Source organism: Vigna unguiculata, chromosome 11, assembly GCF_037176805.1.
Source record: "Vigna unguiculata cultivar grain cowpea cultivar isolate G323 ecotype 2 chromosome 11, ASM3717680v1, whole genome shotgun sequence".
Classification (NCBI taxonomy): Eukaryota; Viridiplantae; Streptophyta; class Magnoliopsida; order Fabales; family Fabaceae; genus Vigna; species Vigna unguiculata.
The window spans coordinates 8,364,329-8,387,623 of NC_140802.1; the positions used below are offsets into that span (position 1 = coordinate 8,364,329).

General features: G+C 31.5%; 1 protein-coding gene across 1 annotated transcript; it reads right to left on the reverse strand.

Annotated features, from left to right (window-relative positions):
• Window positions 1-13,084: 13,084 nt before the first annotated feature.
• On the reverse strand, window positions 13,085-17,278 carry LOC114170650 (uncharacterized). The gene is made up of 2 exons (XM_028056174.2): window positions 14,025-17,278; window positions 13,085-13,552 (listed from the first exon to the last, which is right to left on the reverse strand). The coding sequence occupies exons 1-2, from the start codon at window positions 16,969-16,971 to the stop codon at window positions 13,170-13,172; spliced, it is 3,330 nt and encodes a 1,109-aa protein (XP_027911975.1). The 5' UTR covers window positions 16,972-17,278; the 3' UTR covers window positions 13,085-13,169.
• Window positions 17,279-23,295: the final 6,017 nt, after the last annotated feature.

Here is a 23,295-nt window from a genome sequence, read left to right on the forward strand (position 1 = left end):
AAAGGGGCAATTTGTAGTGAGAACACAGATTTTGCAGCTGAAAGAAAATTAAATATCTTAGTTAAATAGAGTAATGGTAGCCACTGTACTTTTTATCTATCTTTATTGCATAGTTTTAACGAGTCAAGTTCCATTCTTTTCTTTTGTTTGAGTTCGTATCAACTAGTTTTCTCGAACTTTTTACCAAAGAATATGAAAGTGGTTGACTATGAATGAATGTGTTCATATATATCATAATCTCCCACTACATCGTCGCCAGTGACTCTTATTCTGTCTTGTATATAGCCAAGTAATGTGAACACATTCTTTTCACATGTTAGAGTTTTATTCGTTATTACTTTGGAAGAGGGAATATCTTCATCAATGAGAAGGGAATCTTTTATAAGTTCTTCATGAAGTTTCCTTGTCTTATATTATGGTGAGATACGACTTTTTCCTGAGTAAAACTTTTTACAAAAGAAAAATGACAGGAATTAGGTTAAACATGACGCCATGATGAACCTTTACATTTTAATTTGCATACTCTTTTTGTTCTTTCGTTCTCTTTGAGAACATATAGGTCAAATTAAACATAATTACTTAACTTGCATGTTAAACAGATTCAAATCTAGTCGAAGGTAGGTTGACTTATTATTAGTAAGTTGACCTATAACCTACCAATAATTCTTTTAGGTTTTTATAATTTTTTACAAGGTTTTTATTATAATTATTTATAATTTCTAATTGTGTAGGTTCAAAATATGATTTTTTTAAAATACTAGAATGATGTTTAATAATGTTTAAATAGTTTAAATATTTAATTTATTTGTTTATGAAATTATATAAGTAGACACTTTAATTTTAAACTACTATCTCTATAATAATGTTTGGTAAAATAGATGAATATTTTAATTGTACTGTTGTAAAATAATGAGTTGAATTAATCTACTTTAACTTACTATAATAAATATATAAAATAATTTAAAAATATAAAACATCTTAAAAAGATTAACCCACAAACCCATGATAGGTCGAGCCGAATAACAAAATTTGTTGCTTACGAAAAGATAAGTTGAGTTAGAGTGCCTCATTTTTAATTCAATCCGTAGAGCCGTCAAAATGGGTTATAACCCGCGAGCCAACATCACGGCTTCGAGTCGGGTTGGGTTGAAAAAAAATTACAAATTTCAATACGTGTTAAAAATGAACCCAACCCACTAAGAACCCGGCTCATTCGGGTTGAACCCATGATGAGTAGGAAGACCATACATGTTGCACACCTTATGATCAAGGAGGTGGAGTTACTAGAGCAATTCCAAGATATGAAGCTACAGGTGGAGGTGAGATCTGAGTTCATTAGATGTAGTACCCTAACTATATCTAGTGACTTATTGAGCTCAGTGAGAGAGAGGTAGTTATTGGATGCCAGTCTAAACAGAGTTAGAGAACAGCTTGGGTCAGATGAGGCTAGAGATTTTGCTTTGGGTGATGATGGTATACTGAGGTTTCAGGGTAGGGTATGCGTACCTGATGATGTCGAGGTGAAGAAGTTAATTCTAGAGGAAGGACATAAGAGTCGTCTTAGTCTGCATCCTAGCATGACTAAGATGTACCAGGATCTTAAGGAAACTTTCTGGTAGCAGGGAATGAAGAAGGATGTTGCACAATTCGTATCAGCCTGTTTAATATGTCAGAAGGCGGAGGTGGAGCATCAAAGACCCGATGGGAACCTACAACCCTTGGAAATGCCAATGTGGAAATGGGACAACATCTCCATGGATTTCGTGACCCATTTGCCACGGACTTTTAGAGGGCACAACACCATCTGGGTGATAGTGGATCGATTGACCAAGAGTGCTCATTTCTTGGCGATGAACTTAAGGATGTCCATGGCTAAGTTAGCCCAACTATACATCAAGGAAATCGTGAGACTGCATGGAGTACCTTCGAGCATAGTTTCAGACAGGGATCCCCGGTTTACTTCATGGTTTTGGCAAACCTTACAGGATGCTTTGGGAACCAAGTTGACCATGAGTTCAGTCTACCACCCTCAAACGGATGGTCAGTCCGAGAGGACGATCCAGTCACTTGAGGACTTATTACGAACATGTATAATGGATCACTTGGGTGCTTGGGATGAAGTGCTACCGTTAATCGAGTTTACTTACAAAAATAGTTTCCATACGAGCATTGGCATGGCGCCGTATGAGGCCCTTTATGGTAGGAAGTGTAGGACCCCTCTGTGTTGGTACCAAGATGGGGAAACAGTACTTGTAGGACCGGAGTTATTGGAGCAGACTATAGAGAAGGTGAGGATGGTGAGAGATAGAATGCAGGCTTCTCAAAGTAGATAGAAGGCCTATGCAGATCGTAGGAGGAGGCCCTTGGAGTTCGCAGCTGGCAATCATGTGTTCTTGACGGTGACCCGAACCACTGGTGTGGGAAGGACTCTCTGCTCAAAGAAACTTTCTCCTAAATTTCTTGGTCCATATCAGATCACGAGGAGGATTGAACCAGTGGCCTATGAGATAGCTTTACCCCGTAGCTGGCGAACCTTCACCCAGTGTTCCACGTCTCACAATTGAGGAAGTATGTGTTTGACCCGGCTCATGTGTTGAAAGCCGAGAATATACAAATCAGGGAAGACCTCACAGTGGAAGTACCACCCATCGCTTTAGAGGACAGCAAGGTTGAGGAGCACCGAGGAAAAGCTGTCAACCTTGTTAAAGTCATCTGGGATCGGAGGACAAGTGACTCGACTTGGGAGTTAGAGGAGGACATGAGTAAATCACACCCACATCTGTTTACCTGGTGAGTCTTTATTTTCGAGGTCAAAAATTTTGTTGTTGGAGAGAATGTAAGGCCCAGATTTAATTTTCTGCCCTAATGTTTAAGGGTTGGCCTTAATCTGTTAGGCCTAAGGGCTGGCCCATAGGGTGCAAAGGCCCTAAAGCTGTTACGGTTTCCCTTCCAGCCTCACTTTGCAATCTGAACCTAAACACTGCCACCCTTTCCATTTCAGAGCTCTGCTAGGGTTAGCTGTCAACCCCTCCAAGTGAACTCCAACCAGACCTCCACTTCATGTAAGTCTATTCTAACCTGTACTTTAGTTCCTTCTTCGTGGTTCCAACTAGGGTCAGTCGGGGTGAGCTCGTTTTTTATCTGGTTCCACTGTTTTCCAGCTCGCTAATCCACTCTAAGAGTTGTTGCATTCGCTATTGGTAACCAAGGATCCAGTTACTAGCTTGTTTTCCAGGTAAGGGAAGCTAAAACCCTACTGTTCATTTGGTACGAGTCTGTTATTCTATGCTGTTTGTGATTATTCGAGTTGGACTGCTGTTATGGATGTGTGATATGGTGGGATTGTTGTTTGGGGTATGCTTTCGAGTCTGCTGCAGGTGAAAACAGTAGCGGGCACTAATAAACTTGCCCAAGCGAGCTGGTCTCGCCTAGGCGAGATTAACAGAGGCTCGCCTAAGTCTTTTTCCACGAATGGTCGCCCGGGCGACCCGCTGTCTTTTTGAGCGAGCGAACGTCTCGCTTAGGCGAGGAGAGTCTCGCCTGAGCGAGAACGCGTGCGAGGCCACTGTACTGGAAGTCGAGCTCTCGCCTAGGCGAGGGAAGCTCACCTGAGTGAGGGTCCTCCTCGCCTGGGCGAGACCCTGCTGCCTGAGCGAGAAGCTGGGCAAGAGGGTGGCTGGCCTTGGAGTTTTCCTTGATCTCAAATGTTGATAATGTGCTTGTATGGGTGTTACCTTTAAGATTATGAACTGAATGACCTTTATGAATGAGATGGTGTATGAGTTGTGATTTGTGAGTTTTAACATGATGTGAGTATGATAATTGTATGAGATGATACATGAAATTGAAATGATGAGTTTGGTATGAGTTCGACATGAGACATGAAAGAGTTGGTATCAATGTGGCATGGTAATGTTATGAGACGGAGTTCCATATTTCGAGTTCGAGAATAATGAGTTGGTATGGTTTGGCTGGGAATACGAAAGAGGTGAATTATGAGAATTTGTATATGATGTATATGTATATATCTGTGTGTATGCATGCTGAATCTGTTTGATTGATTAAGAAAGTTTGGTCTGTGTTAGTGCGTAATTCCTTGGGATCTCTAGGTGAGATTCTCAGGGTCGTGCTTTAGTGGTCGGGACGTAATTCCTTGGCCCCTGTTAGTGGGTGTCCATGGTGGTGCCCCATCTGTATAACTAGGTAAGGATTCAAGGTAAGGTTGCATCCTGACACTCTAAGGAGTAGAGATGGCAAATAAACCCGTCCCCGTGGGTATTGCCCGAACCCGTCCCCGTTTTGACGGGGAATCCCCGCATTGACTGGGTATGGGTATGGGTATGGGGAATCCCCGACTTTTTCAGTTGGGTATGGGGATGGGTATGGGGATGTACATATACCCGCCATAATACCCGTCCCCGCCATATCTTCATTCTCGTTTAAATTATTAAAATATTCACAATTAATCAAGTAACCCATATATATATATATATATATATATATATATTCTATTTTTTATTTCTTTTAATTATTTCATTTGTTATTAAACTCATTCTCATCTCCAATATATTTTTTATCTTATCATAACCTTTATGTAATTATGTTAAAATAATGTATGTTAATAAAAAAAATTATGCCTTACATTTGAATATTTATATTATTTTTTAATATTTTTATTTATTATAAATTTTCCTTTCACATGAGAATGTTTATACTCTCAATTTAAGGTAATATAAAAAAAATTCTTTACTTATTATTATTATTATTATTAATTTTTGTTTAATTTGAAGAACTCTTTTGTTTCATTAAAGTAATTTTCGTTATTTTTCAACCATTAAGTATATATGTTGATATTTGAAAAGTTTTCTTAGTTCTCTGAGATATTTTTCGTCTTATCATACCTTAGTTATACATTTGATTTCCTTTGTGTGATTTTTTTCGATAGTCTCTCAAATTATTTCTAAAACACACATTTGTTAGTTTTTTAATATTTTTATTTATTGTTTTTATTTTCATCATGTAGAATAATATATCATAATGTAATTGTTTCACTTTAAATTCTGTTTGAAGTGGTTAAAATTATATATATATATATATATATATATATATATATATATATATATATATATATATATATAATGATATTTAGGAATAGTATATGATAATTCACTACAAGAAAAAATGAAATGGTGACTGATTTAGTCAGTAACCCATATCAGTCACTATTTTTCGTCATTGGTGGTAGTAGTTGATTTATTGTCTAAATTAGTGACTGATTCCATGATCGAATCGGTACTTGATTTAGTGACCAATTTAATTACTAATTTATTTGTAATTTAATGACAAATTTTTTGGTCACTAATGATATTTCTATTTTATTTTAACCACTTCAAACATAATTTAATAATTAGTTCTCTAAGGTATTTTTCATTTTATCATACCTTAATTATACATTTGATTTCCTTTGTGCGATTTCTTTCGATAGTCTCTCAAATTATTTCTAAAACACACATTTGTTAGTTTTTTAATATTTTTATTTATTGTTTATTTTCATCATGTAGAATAAAATATTTCGATATATTCTATCTAATTATTTGTTATTTTATAACTCACTATTAATCATACTGTAATTTTTTTTACTTTAATTGTATAAATAACTTTTATTTACTACAATATAAAAATTTAATGTAATTTCTATGAATATTTTTTTGTCACTATGCAACATATATTGAAGTTCAAAAGATACAAAATCTATGTCAAAATTTTATTATTATGTTTATTATTTGTTTTTTGTGTTATTTTGATCAAGTGATGTATTATAACTTTTTATTAGTGTATAAAAAAGAGATTCATTATAATTTAAAAAATTGAAGTAAACAAATATTTAAAATATATTTTAATTTGAATATTTATTCTTTGTGTCATTTTGATCAAGTGATATATTATAACTTTTATTAGTGTATAAAAAAGAGATTCATTAGAATTTAAAAAAATTGAAGTAAACAAACATTTAAAATATATTTTAATTTGAATATTTGTTTTCCTTTTATACTTTTTTGAAATATTTTTTAATTTTATCAACTAAGTTCATTAATGTTGTAGTTTGCAAATTTAATAAATGTTTTGGTTCACATGAAATTTTATTTGGTATTCTAATATAAAATATAAACAATTATAATTTATTTTAATATATTTGGCATCGAAGAAAATCCTCCTAATATTAAATATTTCATAATATTATGTTTTCTTTACCGTAATTTTTTTTCTTTTATAAAAATTAATATTGAAGTAGTTAGAACATGGGTACGGGTATGGGTACGAGATTATACCCGTTACCCGGTGGGGATGGGGATGGGAAAAAAGTTTGATACCCGTTGGGTTTGGGTATGGGGATGGGGATGAATTTTTTATGCGGGGATGGGTATGGGATAGTGAAACCCGTCCCCGCCCCGCCCCGTTGCCATCCCTACTAAGGAGTCAGTGAGTCTCACTTAGAGCAAACTGACTCTTGTGGTGAGAGTAGCAAGAGGCCAGAAATTCATTAAGGGCTAACCTTGTGGTGAGGGAAAATTGATTTATTGTACCACTTGTAACACATAGCTTGGGGGTGAGCAGCTCGGGGGTGAGCAGAGATATCCACCACAAGTGCAAGCATCTACTGAATCCGACCAGGTTATATGTATCTGGATGAGTTGAGTCAAGTCTTAGTGTATTGTTTGGAAGGTCGTAACATGCTTGCATGATGTATGCATAATGAACTGTGAATATGTATTTGATTTTATTAATGAAATGGTTTTGACTCTAGCTTACCCTTTGCTTGTTTGATTGTCTTGTGTGTGGTACTTCTCTTTTGTGATGATCATCAATTTATTGATGTGAGCAGAAGCGAGAGGTTCTCACGGTCAACAGGGGAATGGTGACTCCGCACCATAGTCCATCTGGGCTGGAGCTAATGTTTTATTTTTGTGTTGGGCTTTTCTTAGGGCCACGACCCATGTATTCCGTTTGACTTGTGATCTCTTTATATTCATTTTTACTTTATAACTGGTTTTCCTATGGCACCGTGGTGTGCCTTCTGTTGTAAGGAGTGAGTTTAAACTCCAGGGCTGCGCTAAGATATTATTCTAGTGTAACGCTTCTTTTAATTACGCTATTAGTTAAATGGGGTGTTATATGCCACATAGGGAAAGAGTTAATATTCCTATGGAACCATATACTATTGTGTAAATGTTAAATACATTAGTTTTAAAAGGTCTAAAAACTTAAATTTTTAGTTTTATAAGACATCAGAAAGCATAAAGATTTGTCGATTCAAGATTTCCTATAAAAATAGTGTAAATGATGATTTATTAAAATTATATTTGAAATTTCTTTATTATATATGTATATATATATAATTTAAAAACATTACCATATAAACTTTTAAATATTATTTAGAAATAAAAAATTTAAATTTATTAATCAAAGTATTAACAAATATCAAAATATAACACACACACACGCACACACACACCACGTACACACACACACGCACACATGCACGCACACACACAACACACAACACACACACCACACACACATATTAAAAAATTAATTTTTAATAACAATTTATCTAAAATTTTCAAAAATAGAAAATATTTTTATATAAAATTTGAAAAGCATGACAAATTTTAAATAAAAATAAAAATTTTAAAAAATCATTAACTATACTATTAAGAAATAATTTAAAATCAAAAGAAAAATTTATATAAAAATTTGATAAAACAAAAAGCAAAGAATAAAAAGAAAAAAAAAGTAGATGAAAGCCGACTACACACACATATTAAAAAATTAATTTTACATATATAATTTTAATAATAAATTTATCTAAAATTTTCAAAATAGAAAATATTTTTATATAAAATTTGAAAAACATGACAAATTTTAAATAAAAATAACAAACTTAAAAAATCATTAACTATACTATTAAGAAATAATTTAAAATCAAAAGAAAAATTTATATAAAATTTTGAAAAAACAAAAAGCAAAGAATAAAAAGAAAAAAAAGTAGATGAAAGCCGACTACTAAAAGTTTAAATAGTACATATATATATATATATATATATATATATATATATATATATATATATATTCATATATTCTTGGACAGAGATTGCCATAACTCCAAAGTTTTTAATTTTTTTTATATTATATATATAATATGTATTTTTTACTTTTTATTTTTTTTTTAAATTTATTATATTAATATATATTAGAAATTAATAGAAGTTAAATTACAAATTTTTAATTATTTTATAAAACATAATATTTAATATTAATAAATAATAAAACATAAAATCAAATATAATGAAAAATAAAAAAAGTTATTAAAATACTTTTATTTTCTTTTTTATTGTATTTTTGAGTTTTTCATAAATTATACTCATCTTATATACTCACATGTTTTTCTTTTTGTTTCGAAAAAATAGATGCAAACTTATTAGTTTTGTTTTCATTTCTTATTTGTTTTCTTCCATTCATGAAGAAGAGGAAAATATTTCTCTAATCTCACATGATACTGAAACATTTGTTTAATAGTTAATATTTATTTCATGAGCTTTATATTTATTTATTATAAATATGGGAGAAAAGTATTATACTATGTGCTTTTGTTTTCATAACTGATTTTTTATTGGAACTTGATTGTCCTATATTTTTCATTTAATAACTCTTAATTTTTTATTTTTTTATTAAATTATGATGAATTAGTTTTTAATCTTAAACTTAAAAGAAGAAATAGGTATATTGATGAAAAATAATATATATTTACTTTTTAAGAGTGATTAAAAGAAAGCTATAAAAACAGCAGAAATTCAACTTTTTTACGTATTCCGAAACATGACACAAATGATCATATTATTCAATTAGAGAAACCTTTCTTAAGGTGAGGACTTTCATATTAATTTTTTGGAATGAGTTCATAAAAATAGTTAAAAATTTTAATTTTGATTCAATTATTGATGAGTTAAAAAATGAGAAGGAACGAAGGACAATCCTTTATATACGGTAATTTCTTTTGTAATTACAATTGTACTAAATTATGTATTCATTTTTATTGTATTAGTAATATATATATATATATATATTAAAATTATATAAAAAGTAAATGAAAGTATAGATGTCATTAGTAAAAAAATACAATTTCTATAAAAAATAAATAAAGAATCGAAGTCGTATGTATAAAACACCACTCGTATATAAAGAAAGAAAAATTAAAAGTCGTGATTCATTTTGGTATTGAAGTCTTGCTTATGAAATAATTTTAATCGTGTTATTTAGACATGACTTATCGATTTCTATAATTTTTTGTCAATATCATTCAATTTGATAAAGATAAAATATTTTCGTAAACATACTGTCTATTCATGACCAACTTAAAAAGATGAATCCATTCAACTAAAACAGAAATATGAATGTACAATAGGAACACCTTATTATTTTTTAAGTTCTATTAAGGTGTACAATAGGGTAAGAATGAAAAGATCACTATATTCTTCAAAGAAAATAGAAAGAAATTTTTTGAGTCAAATACATAGAAACACAAATTTAAAAAGTCTCTATTAATTCAAAAAATAATATATATATATATATATATATATATATATATATATATATATTATTAATTGTAAATTCATTGGCGGACCCTAAGAGGTTCTAAGGGCCCATGGCCCCCATTTTTTTTTTTTTACATTTATACATTTAATATATAATTTTTGATATATTTTTAAAAAATTTAATATTTTTAATATATTTTATATATTTGATATTTTAATAAATTTTTATATATTTTTATTTATATATATAAGGAAAAATATTTTCTTTTTGTTGTCCATATTTATTTTTTAATTTTTTAATTTTATCTTTTAAATATTTTTTAAATAAAAATAATTATTTTATTAGTATAATCTTTTAAATGATTATTTGTTTAATTTTACTATTTTTTATTTGATTATTGTTTTAAATTTAATCATTATAAATAAAAATTAATTATGGTAAAATTATAAAAATTATTTATATTTTATTTTATAATTATAATAATAACATAATTATAATTTTATTAGTATAAAAGAAGTAAATACAATGTTTTTACTAGTTTATATAAAAATTTTAAAATTACTCTTTTGATTCTTGTTTTTGTTCACAAATATTAAGTTGGTCTTCCAGTTTTTCTAGTCTCAGTTTGGTCTGATTTTTTAAAAAATGATGCATTTTTGTCCTTTTTTTTCGTTAATTTCTTGAATCGGGTTAATGTTTTTTCATCAAAAATCAAGTTGTGAATAAAGATGATTTGTTTTGTTGGTGTACTTGACATAATCCTCATGTCAATTTTGATGAAAAATTTTTGCTTCGCGTCAAAAATTTTAACGAAAAAGATCAAATTGTATCGATTTTTAAAAAATCGGGACCAAATTTAGACTAAAAAATCTTAGATGACCAACTTGACATTTTTGAAAGAAAAAATGGATAAAAAAAGTAATTCAACCAAAATTTTGGCACCCCAAAATATTGGTCGAAGATCCGCCACTGTCTAATATAGTTTCTATTTGTAGATTAGATACTGAATTTATGATTATAAATAGCTAAAATTTTGATAGATAATGTTAGAGGTCAATTTAGACTTTAATTTACAAATCAATTATAATTTTTTATAGTTAATAGAGACTATTTTGGATACCAATGAATTTTAGTTTATAAAATGATGTCTAACTTAATCAATATGATGATTAATTATTTTGTGTCTCTAAATTTGATCGTTATTTAATAATTTTCTTGTATGATTTAAAATTATATATATTATGTGATTCTTAGTATCTCTTACTGTTAGAGATATCATTTATCTCTTGAATTTAATTATATTGATGAAGATATAATATATTTTATTCTCTTTTATTATTATAACGATATCTTAGGTTTTAATTTTTCCTTTATATAATGAGATATTGTATTCTATATATTGAAAAAGTTTCTAATAGATCAATATGAAAAGTAAGAAAGTTCTTTGAGTTATCTTTCATCAAACACATCTTGTACATATTGTTTTTTTTTCTTCTCATGACTTATACATATCTAATATGGTCTTAGATGAAAAAAAATATCTTCCACATTTTCTCATTTCTTGTTGATTTCTTGCCATAACGAATCCTACTTCATCCTCTGGTTAATCGCCTTCCGCAGGTTCTCGTCGACTTTCTCCAGGTTCTCGTCGACTTTCTCTATGTTCTCGTGACTTTTTCCAAGTTCTTATCGACTTTCTCCATATTCTCGTAACTTTCTCCAGGTTCTCATCGACTTTCTCCAGTTCTTGTCGACTTCTCAAGATTCTCGATTTTTCAAGGTTCTTAAATTTTTTGAATTTTTCAAGGTTCTCGACTTTCTCAGCTTTCTTAAAGTTCTTGACTTTCTCGAATTTCTCAACTTTTTCAAGGTTCTTGACTTTCTCCAATTTCTCAAGGTTCTCGAATTTCTCATGATTCTCGAATTTCTCAAGTTCCCAAGATTCTCTTCATTCGACTACTTTGCAAACCTACTACTTTCAAGTTAGGCATTCATAAGCTTCATGCCCATCTTGAGAGTGGGTGTTAGAGATATCATATATCTCCTGGTTTTAATTCTATTGATGGAGATATAATATATTTTATTCTTTTTTATTATCATCAAATATTATGTATTATGATGATATATTAGGTTTTACTTTTTCTTTTATATAATGAGATATTGTACTCTATATATTGAACAAGTCTCTACTGAATCAATATGAAAAGTAAGAAAGTTCTTTGAGTTATTTTTCATCAAACAGATCTTGTACATATCTTTTTCTTTTTTTTATTCTTATGACTTATACACATCTAATAGTTACATACCTTATTACCATTATCCGCTCCGATACATGATATAGTTACACTAAAATACTAAATTGTCTATATACTAAAATTAAGTATTAAGTATTATATACATTATTAAGTTTGTTCATGAAGTATTAAAATTAAGTATTAAATTACTTATAAATCAGTAATTGGGAGTTCATGTTTTGACTTCTATGTTTTTCTTCGCTAATGTTACAATCTTAGAAAATAATAGTAATTACAAAAAAATGGATAAAGAACATAAATATTTAGAAAAAACGAATTGTTTAACACACAACCTCCCGACTAAAATAAATATTTATCTAGGTTGTAATCAAAGATCGGTTTAAGCTCTCTCTTCTACTTTGCTAAGTGAAAATAATAACGTTCTTACAAAGTTATTGGGTTAAAACTTTTTACACCATTTTACCAATTGTAGTAATGACTTTAGATTCTCGTTATTTTCTTTAAAGGATGGATATATGTATGCGTTGAATAGAAGAGTTGTTGTGAATATTTTTTAGCTATTGAGCACCTTCAAACTCACTCTAACATCTTCCTTGTATCTGAGCAACTTGGACATAAAAGATACAATTAATGTGTTTCATGCATGCATTGAATGCTCGCCTCTTTTTAAGAAACATCCATAACTCAATGTACTTTTCATTCCTTGGATATATTCAAAAAAAAATTATCCAAAAAATTTCAAAATAAAAAATATTTTTATATAAAATTTAAAAAGCATGACAAATTTTAAATAATAATAAAAGTTTTAAAAAATCATTAACTATACTATTAAGAAATATTTCAAAATTAAAAGAAAAATTTATATAAAAATTTGAAAAAACAAAAAGCAAAGAGTAAAAAGTAGATGAAAGCCGACTTCTAAAAGTTGAAATAGTATATATATATATATATATATATATATATATATATATATATATATATATATATATATATATATATATATATTCTTAAATTATATAAAAAGTAGAGAAAGTAGAAGTCATTAGTAAAAAAATACAATTTCTATATAAAACCAATAAAGAATCGAAGTGGTATGTATAAAACACCACTTGTATATAAAGAAAGAAAACTTAAAAGTCGTATGATTTTAGTAATTTGAAGTCTTGCTTATGAAATCATTTTAATCGTGTTATTTAGTTAAAAACCAAATTTGGTTATAAAGAATTTTAATCCACGAAAGAAATTCATTCATACAATTTCATCTATACATTAGAAATCATTATTTATATACTCATGATCTATTTAACTATTTTTCCCTTTTTACAGAGTGAATGTCCTAGTCAACATTTGGCTACTCTTCTTCGTGTCAGGATCTTTGCATGTATCCATCAACTCGTTGACCACTTCTCTCATTGTTGGTCTCTCACCTGGATGCTTATCAGTACATCTCAATGCCATCAAAAGCACTTTTTCAACTTGTTCCCTCAAATTTGAATCCAAAAGTTCCTCTTCAAGCCCTGAGTCAACAATTCCATCAATGCCTTTTGTTTTCTCCCAGGTACATGTAACCCACCCCACAAGATCTGTTCCTTCCATAAATGAAGGATCATCTAGCACCTTCTTTCTGCATATCAGCTCTAGCAAAAGCACTCCGTAACTATACACATCACTCTTCTTACTCATCACTGGTGAATAAGCATTCTCTGATGCATACCAAGATAAACATGAGTTATTCCAATGAAGAATTCATATTTAGAGTTAAATATATTTTTAATACATGAAATTTAATGCAAAATTGAAATTCGCCTGTATTCAAAACTTTGATACTAAATTCTAAAAATGAATGAATATAGTTTTGTTAACCGATTATGTTGAACTTTTTTTACGTGTAAACCGCATTTCATGTTACTATTTGAATTATTTACACCGTTTGACACGTTCTCGCTTCAACATTAGCTAGAAAACGGGTTTGACACGTTAACAAAATTTAATATAATTGGGTTAAAAATACTATATGTTTATTTTTAAAGTTTAGAGATCAAAATATATCAAAGTTTCAGACAAAAATGAATTCCAATTTCGCGTCAAAGTTAATGGAATAGAAACATATTTAACCATAATATTTAAAAGTGAGAGATTAGAGTAAACGTGATAAACAAAGACTAGAAGAATTACCTGGTGCAATGTAGCCTACTGTACCAGGAACAGAGAAAGATTGCAATGAATAAGAGGAATGGTCTAGAAGCCTTGCAATGCCAAAATCAGCAATATGAGGCACCATATCAGAATTCAAAAGTATATTCTTTGGTTTGATATCTCTGTGCACTATGAAAGGGTCACAATCATGATGGAGGTATGCAAGTCCATGAGCAATTCCAACTGCAATCTCATAGCGCACATTCCACTCCAAAGGTGGTGGTGGAAACTTCTCATGCAGAACATCATGAAGACTTCCATTTTCCATGTACTTGTACAAGATTAGACCAAAGTCCTTTCTTAACCAGAAGTTTTTTATTCTCACTAGATTTTTGTGCCTTATCTTCCCAGTGGTTTCAATCTCTGTGCTCATGCTAGTGATCAGTTTTCTGTTTTCTGCAAAGGGAAATTTCTTTATGACAAAAACTTCGTCCACACTGAATTCAACTTTGTAAATAACTCCATGTGCTCCTCTCCCAATAACATGCCTATCATTTAGGTTCTCTGTGACCTTCATCACCTTCTTGAACAAAGTTGAAGATCTCTGTTCGGGAAAAATCTTCACATCTTGCTTGTAGTATAGCAGGTAAACAAGACCAAGTAACAGAATTGATATCAGTAGTGAAGATCCAACTGCTATCAACATAACTTTAACTTTACTCAGCCCTTTTTTATTTGTAGTGTTGTTCTCGTCACATGGCTTCAAGCTGTTATTTTTTGAACAATTTGAGGAAAAACATCTAACACATAAGCCAGGAACTCCCAAGAATGATGAGGGAGAAGAATGGAGCAAGTTCACTAGTGTGTCTGGAAGAGGACCAGAAAAAGAATTGTATGAAACATTGAGTTGAATCAGTGAAGAGAGATCTTCAAGAACTTCAATTTTTCCAGTCAGATTGTTGAGAGAAATATCCAAGCTTTGCAGTAGTTTCAGTTTCCCAATCTCAGGAGGAATTTCACCTGTCAACCCATTAGCACTTAGATTCAACTCATAAAGAAGATTTTGCATCTCACCAATTGATCTAGGAATCTGGCCTCCAAAATCATTTCCCCCAAGATGCAGATCAGAAAGGCCTTCAAATTCTGATAAGAAAGTTGGGATACCACCAGTGAAATGATTGTCCCTTAGATTCAATGTTGTCAACCCTGTCCAAGTTCTCAAACTAGATGGGAATGAACCATTCAGAGAGTTGAATCCAGCATCGAAGTACTGCATTTTCTTACAGTTTGACAGCTCATGTGGCAAAGGACCTTCTAATTTGTTTTGAGAAAGGTTCAACTTTTGAAGGTTCACAAGGTTTCCTAGCCCAAAGGGTATGATCCCAGAAAGATTGTTGTGAGAAAAACTAACAGTGGTAAGATTTATGCAGTTTCCCAAACTTGATGGAATTGTTCCATTGATGTTGTTCCCACTGAAGTCCATGTAGGTGAGACTACTATTGCTTGTAAAATCAGGTAAAGCTCCAGTTAAGTTGTTTCCATCAAGCCTTAATCTAGTCAGTGTTGTACATGTTCCTATGTCAGGAGGAATACCACCTTGCAATTGATTTGAAGCCAGGATTAGCTTAGATAATTGCTGTCCAAAGCAGAGATTAGGAGGAATGTTACCAGTGAAGTGATTATATGAGAAATCTAACTCCTCTAAACTGCTATTGATTCCTAAGCTTTGAGGAATGACTCCAGAGAATTGGTTTCGGAACAAGCCAAGTTTTTTCAGTTGTTTGAGTTCTGTCAATTCTGAAGGCACCTCACCAGAAAGGTTATTGTAATACACATGCACTTGCTGAAGGCTAGAAATTTTCCAAATGCTCACTGGAATTCCACCTGTCAAATGGTTGTAATGAAGTCTAAGATCTTGCAACTGACTCAGCTTTCCTAATTCACTTGGAATTTCTCCCTCAAGTTCATTGTTATTCAACATCAACATTTGCAATGACCTACAATCACCAATTTCTGAAGGTATTTGACCAGAAAATTGATTGGTTTCAAGGCGAAGAATAGAAAGTTGTGTTAGTTGGCCTAAGGATGATGGAATGCTGCCTCCGAAACTTGTGTTGAAAGCATAAATTTCTCTTAATCCACTGCAATTCCCAAAGGTTGAAGGCATGCCTCCACTAAATTTATTCACTGACAGATCCAAATATTGTAAACTTTTACATGTGCTAGATCCTAATAATGGAACGGTACCCTCAAGTCTATTATTACTGAAACTCAACTTAACAACACTTTGAAGATTGTTAACACTTTCAGGTAGAACTCCATGCAACTGGTTATAGTCCAAATACAGTTCCTCTAATTTGCTGCAGTTTCCAATGGAAGGTGGAATAGTTCCTGACAACTGATTACGATCCAGATACAGTATCACAATTTCTGAACCGTTCCCAACATTCATTGGAATGGAACCAGTGAAAGAGTTTTGGTTCAGGAGAAGATCTTCCAAGTGTTGAAGTTGAAACAAGAACTCAGGAATTTGACCTGTTAGACTATTGTATGGAACACTGAAAGAGACTAAGTTCTGCAGGTTTTTCAAACTATCAGGTATGTTTCCTGTGATACTGTTATAAGAAAGGTCAAGGTTTTGAAGCAGACTACAGTTTCCTAACTCAGAGGGTATGTTCCCTGAGATGTTGTTTAAGGACAAGTCAAGTGTTTGCAAGTGACTCAAGTGTCCAATTTCAGGTCCCAGAAGACCTGAAATTGAGTTTCCAGAGAGGTTAAGATAGATTGCACTATTGTTATTGTCACACTGGACTCCTAACCAAGAACATGGAGTGGAATCAGAAGCATTCCAACTCAAGTTTATGGAAGGAGGCACAAATGTCCAATGATTCTGGAGTGACAGAAGAGCCACCCCGTCATTATTCAGTGCATTAACAGCATATAACATGGAAGAAAAGCAAATCATGACCAAGTTGAACCTCACCATGATGTGTAGTTAACACACAAGCAAGCTAAAAAGAAATTGATAATTCAAAAGTGTTGGAAATTGTCTTATTTCTAGTAAATGTGAGATATCTAACATAGACTTTCATACCGAGACATATTTACCTACATGTCTCGGACATACTTATTAAGAAAAAGCAAAAGGCAAAAGTAGTGTTAAAAGAGAAAAAGTACCTATTTGCAAGCTTTATGATGAAAGTTGAAGTGAGATTTATGAAAGAATAGATGACCAGAATCTGAATGAAAGAGGATTGAGAGAAAAAGGAAATGAGAAAGGTAGGAACATAATGAAAGAGTGTTGGGTGTCTAGGAACAATGCTGTTAACTCACTATATACCAGGTTTCTCTGTCCATAATGTCAACTTAAATAAGATTTGAATTTCTTATAAGTATTTTAACCATTAAAAATTTATAAACTTGTGTTATATTTCAGTTTTAGTTTTATAAATTAAGATAGTCTTTTTTTTCTTTTGTATTTTTAACTATTAGAGTAATTTTATTTGTACCAATTACTGGTCAGATTTAAAAGTCATTCTTCAATTAACTTGGACTAAAGCTTCAGAAAAGTACCCAATGATATATTATTGAGTAACTAACTTTGAAATCTGTGTATTACTCTGTCTAATGGCGTAAAAGTATAGTAAATTCCCCGAAATTTCCCTATTTAAACAATGATCAAAGTTATTTATATTGTTTTAAGTCAAAGTCTACGTAAAAATAGTTTGTTATAGTCTAGAAATCGTTAGTAACGAAAATGTCCCTTTTCATGGGAAAATACATATCTTTATCAATGATCTCATTTATGATAATACAAAAGTAAAATTATGTAACAAGAAAAGTTGTTATAGTAACCTAAATATTAGTTAGTCTAAGTAGATAAACCTGAATCAAACTAACCAACAAATCAGGAATACGAGTCTATCTTTTTAAACATTAACTTGTCTGTCTATGCAATGTGAACACTCTGAATTAGGTTAATAGTGATATAGGTAGAGAGCTATCCAATATTAAAAAATTTCAAGAATAATTCATTTTTGCTGATGCTGAAAAATAAAAAAATACTGCAGTGTTTGGTTATGAATTGTGTATGTATGATTTAAATATAAACAATATTCTCTCACATTTTTCAGTCTTTATATATTCAAACCTTTTATTTTGTTGACTTTGAAATTCAACTTGTCAATGACTAATTGATTTTTTTTTCAATGAATAACAAAGGGCATTGAATTGAATAAACGTCGAAGGTTGTTTTCCTTTCACATGTAGTCTTTGTTCTTGTGTTCTTCTAGGAATATATGTCTTTAGTATATTTGTCGAATTCTAGTGAGCGGTTCTTTTTATGTGCATCTTGTTAGGTGAGAGTTTTCTTATTGATAGATAAAATCTAAATAAAGTGTATCAACATATTTGATATTTATATTTTACTGTTAGGTTCACAACAATAAAAAAATAGAAAACACAATAATAAAATTAAAATAAAGCATTTTATTTATATTACAAGATATTGAGTCATGTCTATACACATAAGGTTCTCTCTACAAGGAATCTAAAAGCAAAATAACAAAAGAAAAAAATTTAAGACAATTAAGTTTAAATGTTCAATACAAGCGAAGACAATAATGTCACAATATTATAATACTCAAGAGTGTATCTTAGAAAGGCTTATTTTTATTCTGCAGCCCTCTTTTCTTAAATAGGCACTATAGAATATATTTACATTAATATTCAGTGAAGGAGAGAGGAGTTATAGGATATTTCCTATTTACAGGGAGTAATTGAGAATCCCTAATAACTATGTATTAAAAGTATAGAATAATCTATTAAAGATAGAATAAGCTATATTTATACACACTAAATCCCCCTCAAAGTGATGTTGGTAAATCAATCAGCAACAATTTGCCAACAAGAAATTGATGACGTTATCAAGTCATATCTTTGATAAAGATATCTGCAACTTGAAGATCAGTGGAGATGTAAGGAAGATAAATGACATTGTTGGTCAAGGCTTCTCGAATATAATGGCAATCCACTTCAATATGCTTGATACGTTCATGAAACACTGGATTTGCAGCAATCTGAATAGCACTTGTATTGTCTGCATGAAGAGGTGTAGATGTAGGTTGGGAAAACCCAAGCTGGTCCAAAAGACTACATAACCATACAACTTCAGCACAAGCAGATGACATTGAACGACATTCAGCCTCAATAAAAGATTTAGAAACACGATCTTGCTTCTTACATTTCCAAGAAATTAAGGCATCACCAAGAAACATACACCAACTAGTAGTAGACCTACGAGTGTCCGAACATCCTGCCTAATCAGCATCACTTATGTCATAAGTTGTAAAGATGAGGCTTTGGGAAAGAATAACCCACGTGTAGATGATCTTTTAAGATATCAGATAATACGAAGAACCACAGCAAAATGAAGATGACGAGGAGAAGACATAAATTGGCTGACCTGGTGAACAACATATGAAATGATAGGACTAGTAGTGGTGAGATAGATAAGACTGCCTACCAAATGTCGATAGAGAGTGGGATCAAGCAAGAGAACTCCTTCATCTTTCCTGTACTTGACATTTACTTCCATAGGAGTATCAATTGATGTAGTTCCCGCTAAACCCGCCAATTTGATTAAATCTTGAATATACTTTTGTTGGTTTAAAAAAAATTCATTGGATCGATGATGGACCTCCAATCCCAAAAAATATGTGAGTTATCCAAGATCTTTCATGTGAAATGTTGCATGGATCTCAGTTTGCAACTTAGTAATTAACTCTTGATCAGTTCTTATAATAATGAGATCATCCACATAAACCAAAAGGAGAATGATACTAGCGGGAGACTTGTGAAAGAAAAGAGAATAGTCATATTGACTCTGCGTAAAAGAGAACTTAAGCAGAGTAGTACGAAACTTTTAAACCAAGCCCGAGGAGCCTGTTTAAGCCCATACAAGGAACATCGAAGTTTACAAACATCAGAAGAGGAAGAAGGAACATTACCAGAGGGAAGTTTCATGTAGATTTCTTCTTTGAGATCACCGTGAATAAAATCATTTTTCACATTCATTTGATGCAATGGCAAAGATTGAGAAGTAACAATAGCAAGCATAGTTCGAATTGTAGTCATTTTAGCAATAAGACAAAATGTCTCCTCATAATCAATCCCATACTCTTGTATATTACCAAGAGCGACTAGTCGAGCTTTATAGTGATCTAATGAGCCATCAAATTGAAGTTTGATAGAGAACACCCATTTACTTCCAATAGCTTTTAATGTGTGAGGACAAGACACAATATCCCATGTTTGATTTTTTTTGAAGTGTATGTAGTTCTTCTTGCATTGCCTTTTTCCAACAGTCATGTTCCATTGTTTGGGTATAACTAGAAGGAATAGAAAAAGACGACAATGTAGTGGATAAAGAAATAGGTGTAAAGAAACCATACCAATCATGAGGTTTTAATGATCGAATGGACCGACAAAGAGGTAAAACAGATGTGACAGGATCAAGTGCCGACGGAGGGATAGAATCAAGTGTCGGAGCAGAATCATGAAGGGTACCAAAAGGAAGACAACGCTTTGTATACACTAAACCAGGCTTGAAGCGTTCCACAATGTGAGAAGAGTCTAAAAAAATGTGGCATAAACGAGAAAGATGAAGACGATGGTGCTACATAGGAGGGAAAGAAAAACTTATTTTCAAAGAACACCACATTCCTATAAACTCTAAGGCGACGAAGCTGCAGATCATAGCAAATATAACCTTCTTTTTATTAATAGCATAACCTAGAAAAACACACTTAACATATTGATTAGTGAGTTTGTGACATTCATAAGGAGCAAGATGCACAAAACAAACAGAACCAAAAGTTTGAAGATTAAAGTAAGAAGGAGAATATCCAAAAAATTATAGAAAGGAGAAACATTATGTAGAGTGGGAGATGGTCACCGTTTATTAAATGAACAATAGTGGAGAGAGCTTCACACAAAAAACGAGGAGGAATAGAAGATTCTAGCAAAAGAGTGAGAACAGCATCAAGAAGATGATAGTTCTTTCTTTTATCAACATCATTTTGTTGTGGTGTAGAAGGGCAAGAACGCCGAGATATAATTCCCTCATTTTGAAGAAAACTTTGAAATGCATTAGACAAATATTCACCTCCAAAATATGATCTTAAAATTTTTATGTGAGCAGAGAATTGAGTTTTAAGGAGAGAAATAAAACGTTGAAAAACAAAGAAAACTTTTGCTTTAGACCAAAGAAAATATACCCAAGTAAATCGACTGTAGTCATCTATGAATGTGACAAAATACTTATAACCCACATGAGATACAATAGGAGAAATCCCCCAAACATCACTATGAATAATGTTAAAATAATTATTTGTCTGAGATGCATTATGAGGAAAGGGTAAAGTTTTACTTTTACCAAGTTTGCAGGTAGTACAATCAAACGAAACAGGTGAGATTTTATTGCCCAAAGAATCATATTTAAACAAGGTACTAAGTACATGAGAATTTGGATGGCTTAAACGATTATGCCACATTTTATTTAGTTGTCTATCATCAACACAAACTAGAGAAAAAACAAGACAATATGTGAAAGGCAAGATGCATATGTGAAAGGTACTAAATAGTATTTGAGTATTCAGCCCAAAGATTTTGAAAACCAAAATAATATTCCTCAATTGATAGACTTCCTTGTGTGAAATTAGCCATCTCATACTCCAATTGAAACCTTTGAGCTGCATTAGCTTGATGATAAACCTTTTTCAAATAATCCCACATATCCTTAGCACTGTTGTAAGGATGAAAATTAAGAATAAAATGAGGCTCAATAGAGCTAAGAATCCAGGTCATGATTTTGGAATTTTTCATTTTCCATTTTGCCAAATCTGTTGCAGTTGTCGGTGCGGGAAATTTGCCATTAATATGACCCCATAATTCTTTTCCTTTCACAAAGAGCTTAAATTGGAACACCCAAGCAGCATAATATTTTCCATTAAATCGAACCAGAAAGCGTTGAGTTTTATGAGGCCATTATGAACAAAGACACAGAGAATGGGTTTCGAAAATCAAAACCAAAGAAGACAGTAGAGGCGTTGTGATTAACGAAGAACGTCAAACCAGAACAAAATATTGTGAGCGTGCAATAGCAAGGACGAACAATGAGAAAGAATCGAAGCAAACCCGACAATCACAATGACACGAAAAAGAGTCAATGTCGCCAACAAGAACATATTCGCAAACACAACAATCATAGTGACACGAAGAGTCAAAGTCGGAACAAGAACAGATTCGCAAATCACCATCGAGCACAAACCGAAACGAACCAAGAAACAAACAGGTTTAAGAACTTCCACCGATTACGAACGTCAATCACAAGTTCGAAACCAGCAATTGTGAACAACGTGATGAAGATGGAGGCAGCAAAGCTCGATAACAGGTTGAAGAAGAAGACCGGGATGAAGAACACAAGAATGACCCATGGTTTAGAGTTGTAGCTCTGATACCATGTCACAATATTACGATATATGAAAACATACTCCAATACTCAAAAGTGTATCTTAGAAAGGCTTAATTTTATTCTGCAATCCCTTCTTCTTAAATAGGCACTATAGAATATATCTACATTAATATTCAATTAAGGGAGAGGGATTATATGATATTTCCTATTTAAGGGGGTAATTGAGAATCCCTAACATTTATGTATTAAAAGTATAGAATAATCTATTAAAGACATAATAAACTATATTTATACACACTAACAAATAATAACACGTAAGATGAATTGTTCAAACTTAATATTATTAGGCAAACGGTCTCATGTGATCTTTATGATCATGATGTCGAGTCAATTATAAAATTATGGAAGAGCTTCTGCATCACCTTCCTTTATTTGCAAACGAAAGCTTAATCCATTCTAGATTATTTGAATCTCAATCTTGACAAGAACTTTGTAAACATATTTATGCGATTGAATCTTAATCTTGGCAAGACTATCTTATTGTGAGAATAGTAAAAACACAAGAAAGTACAGTTGAATTGTATATTTTTAATTCTTTTAAGATCTTTACATTGCAAGTGATCAACTAATACATTTTTTGTCCGATGGAATGCAATATATGCAACTTTAGGACTTGATTGATTTACTTGTTTAAAAGCTATTGAACATGTATTTTCGTAATAAATCTCCTTTCCATATTAATGTAGATTATAATAAAGTGTAGTTCAAAGATATAGGGAAAGAAAGAAACACAAAAGTTATTTTTATGTTTATTGGTCTAATCACTTAAACTACATG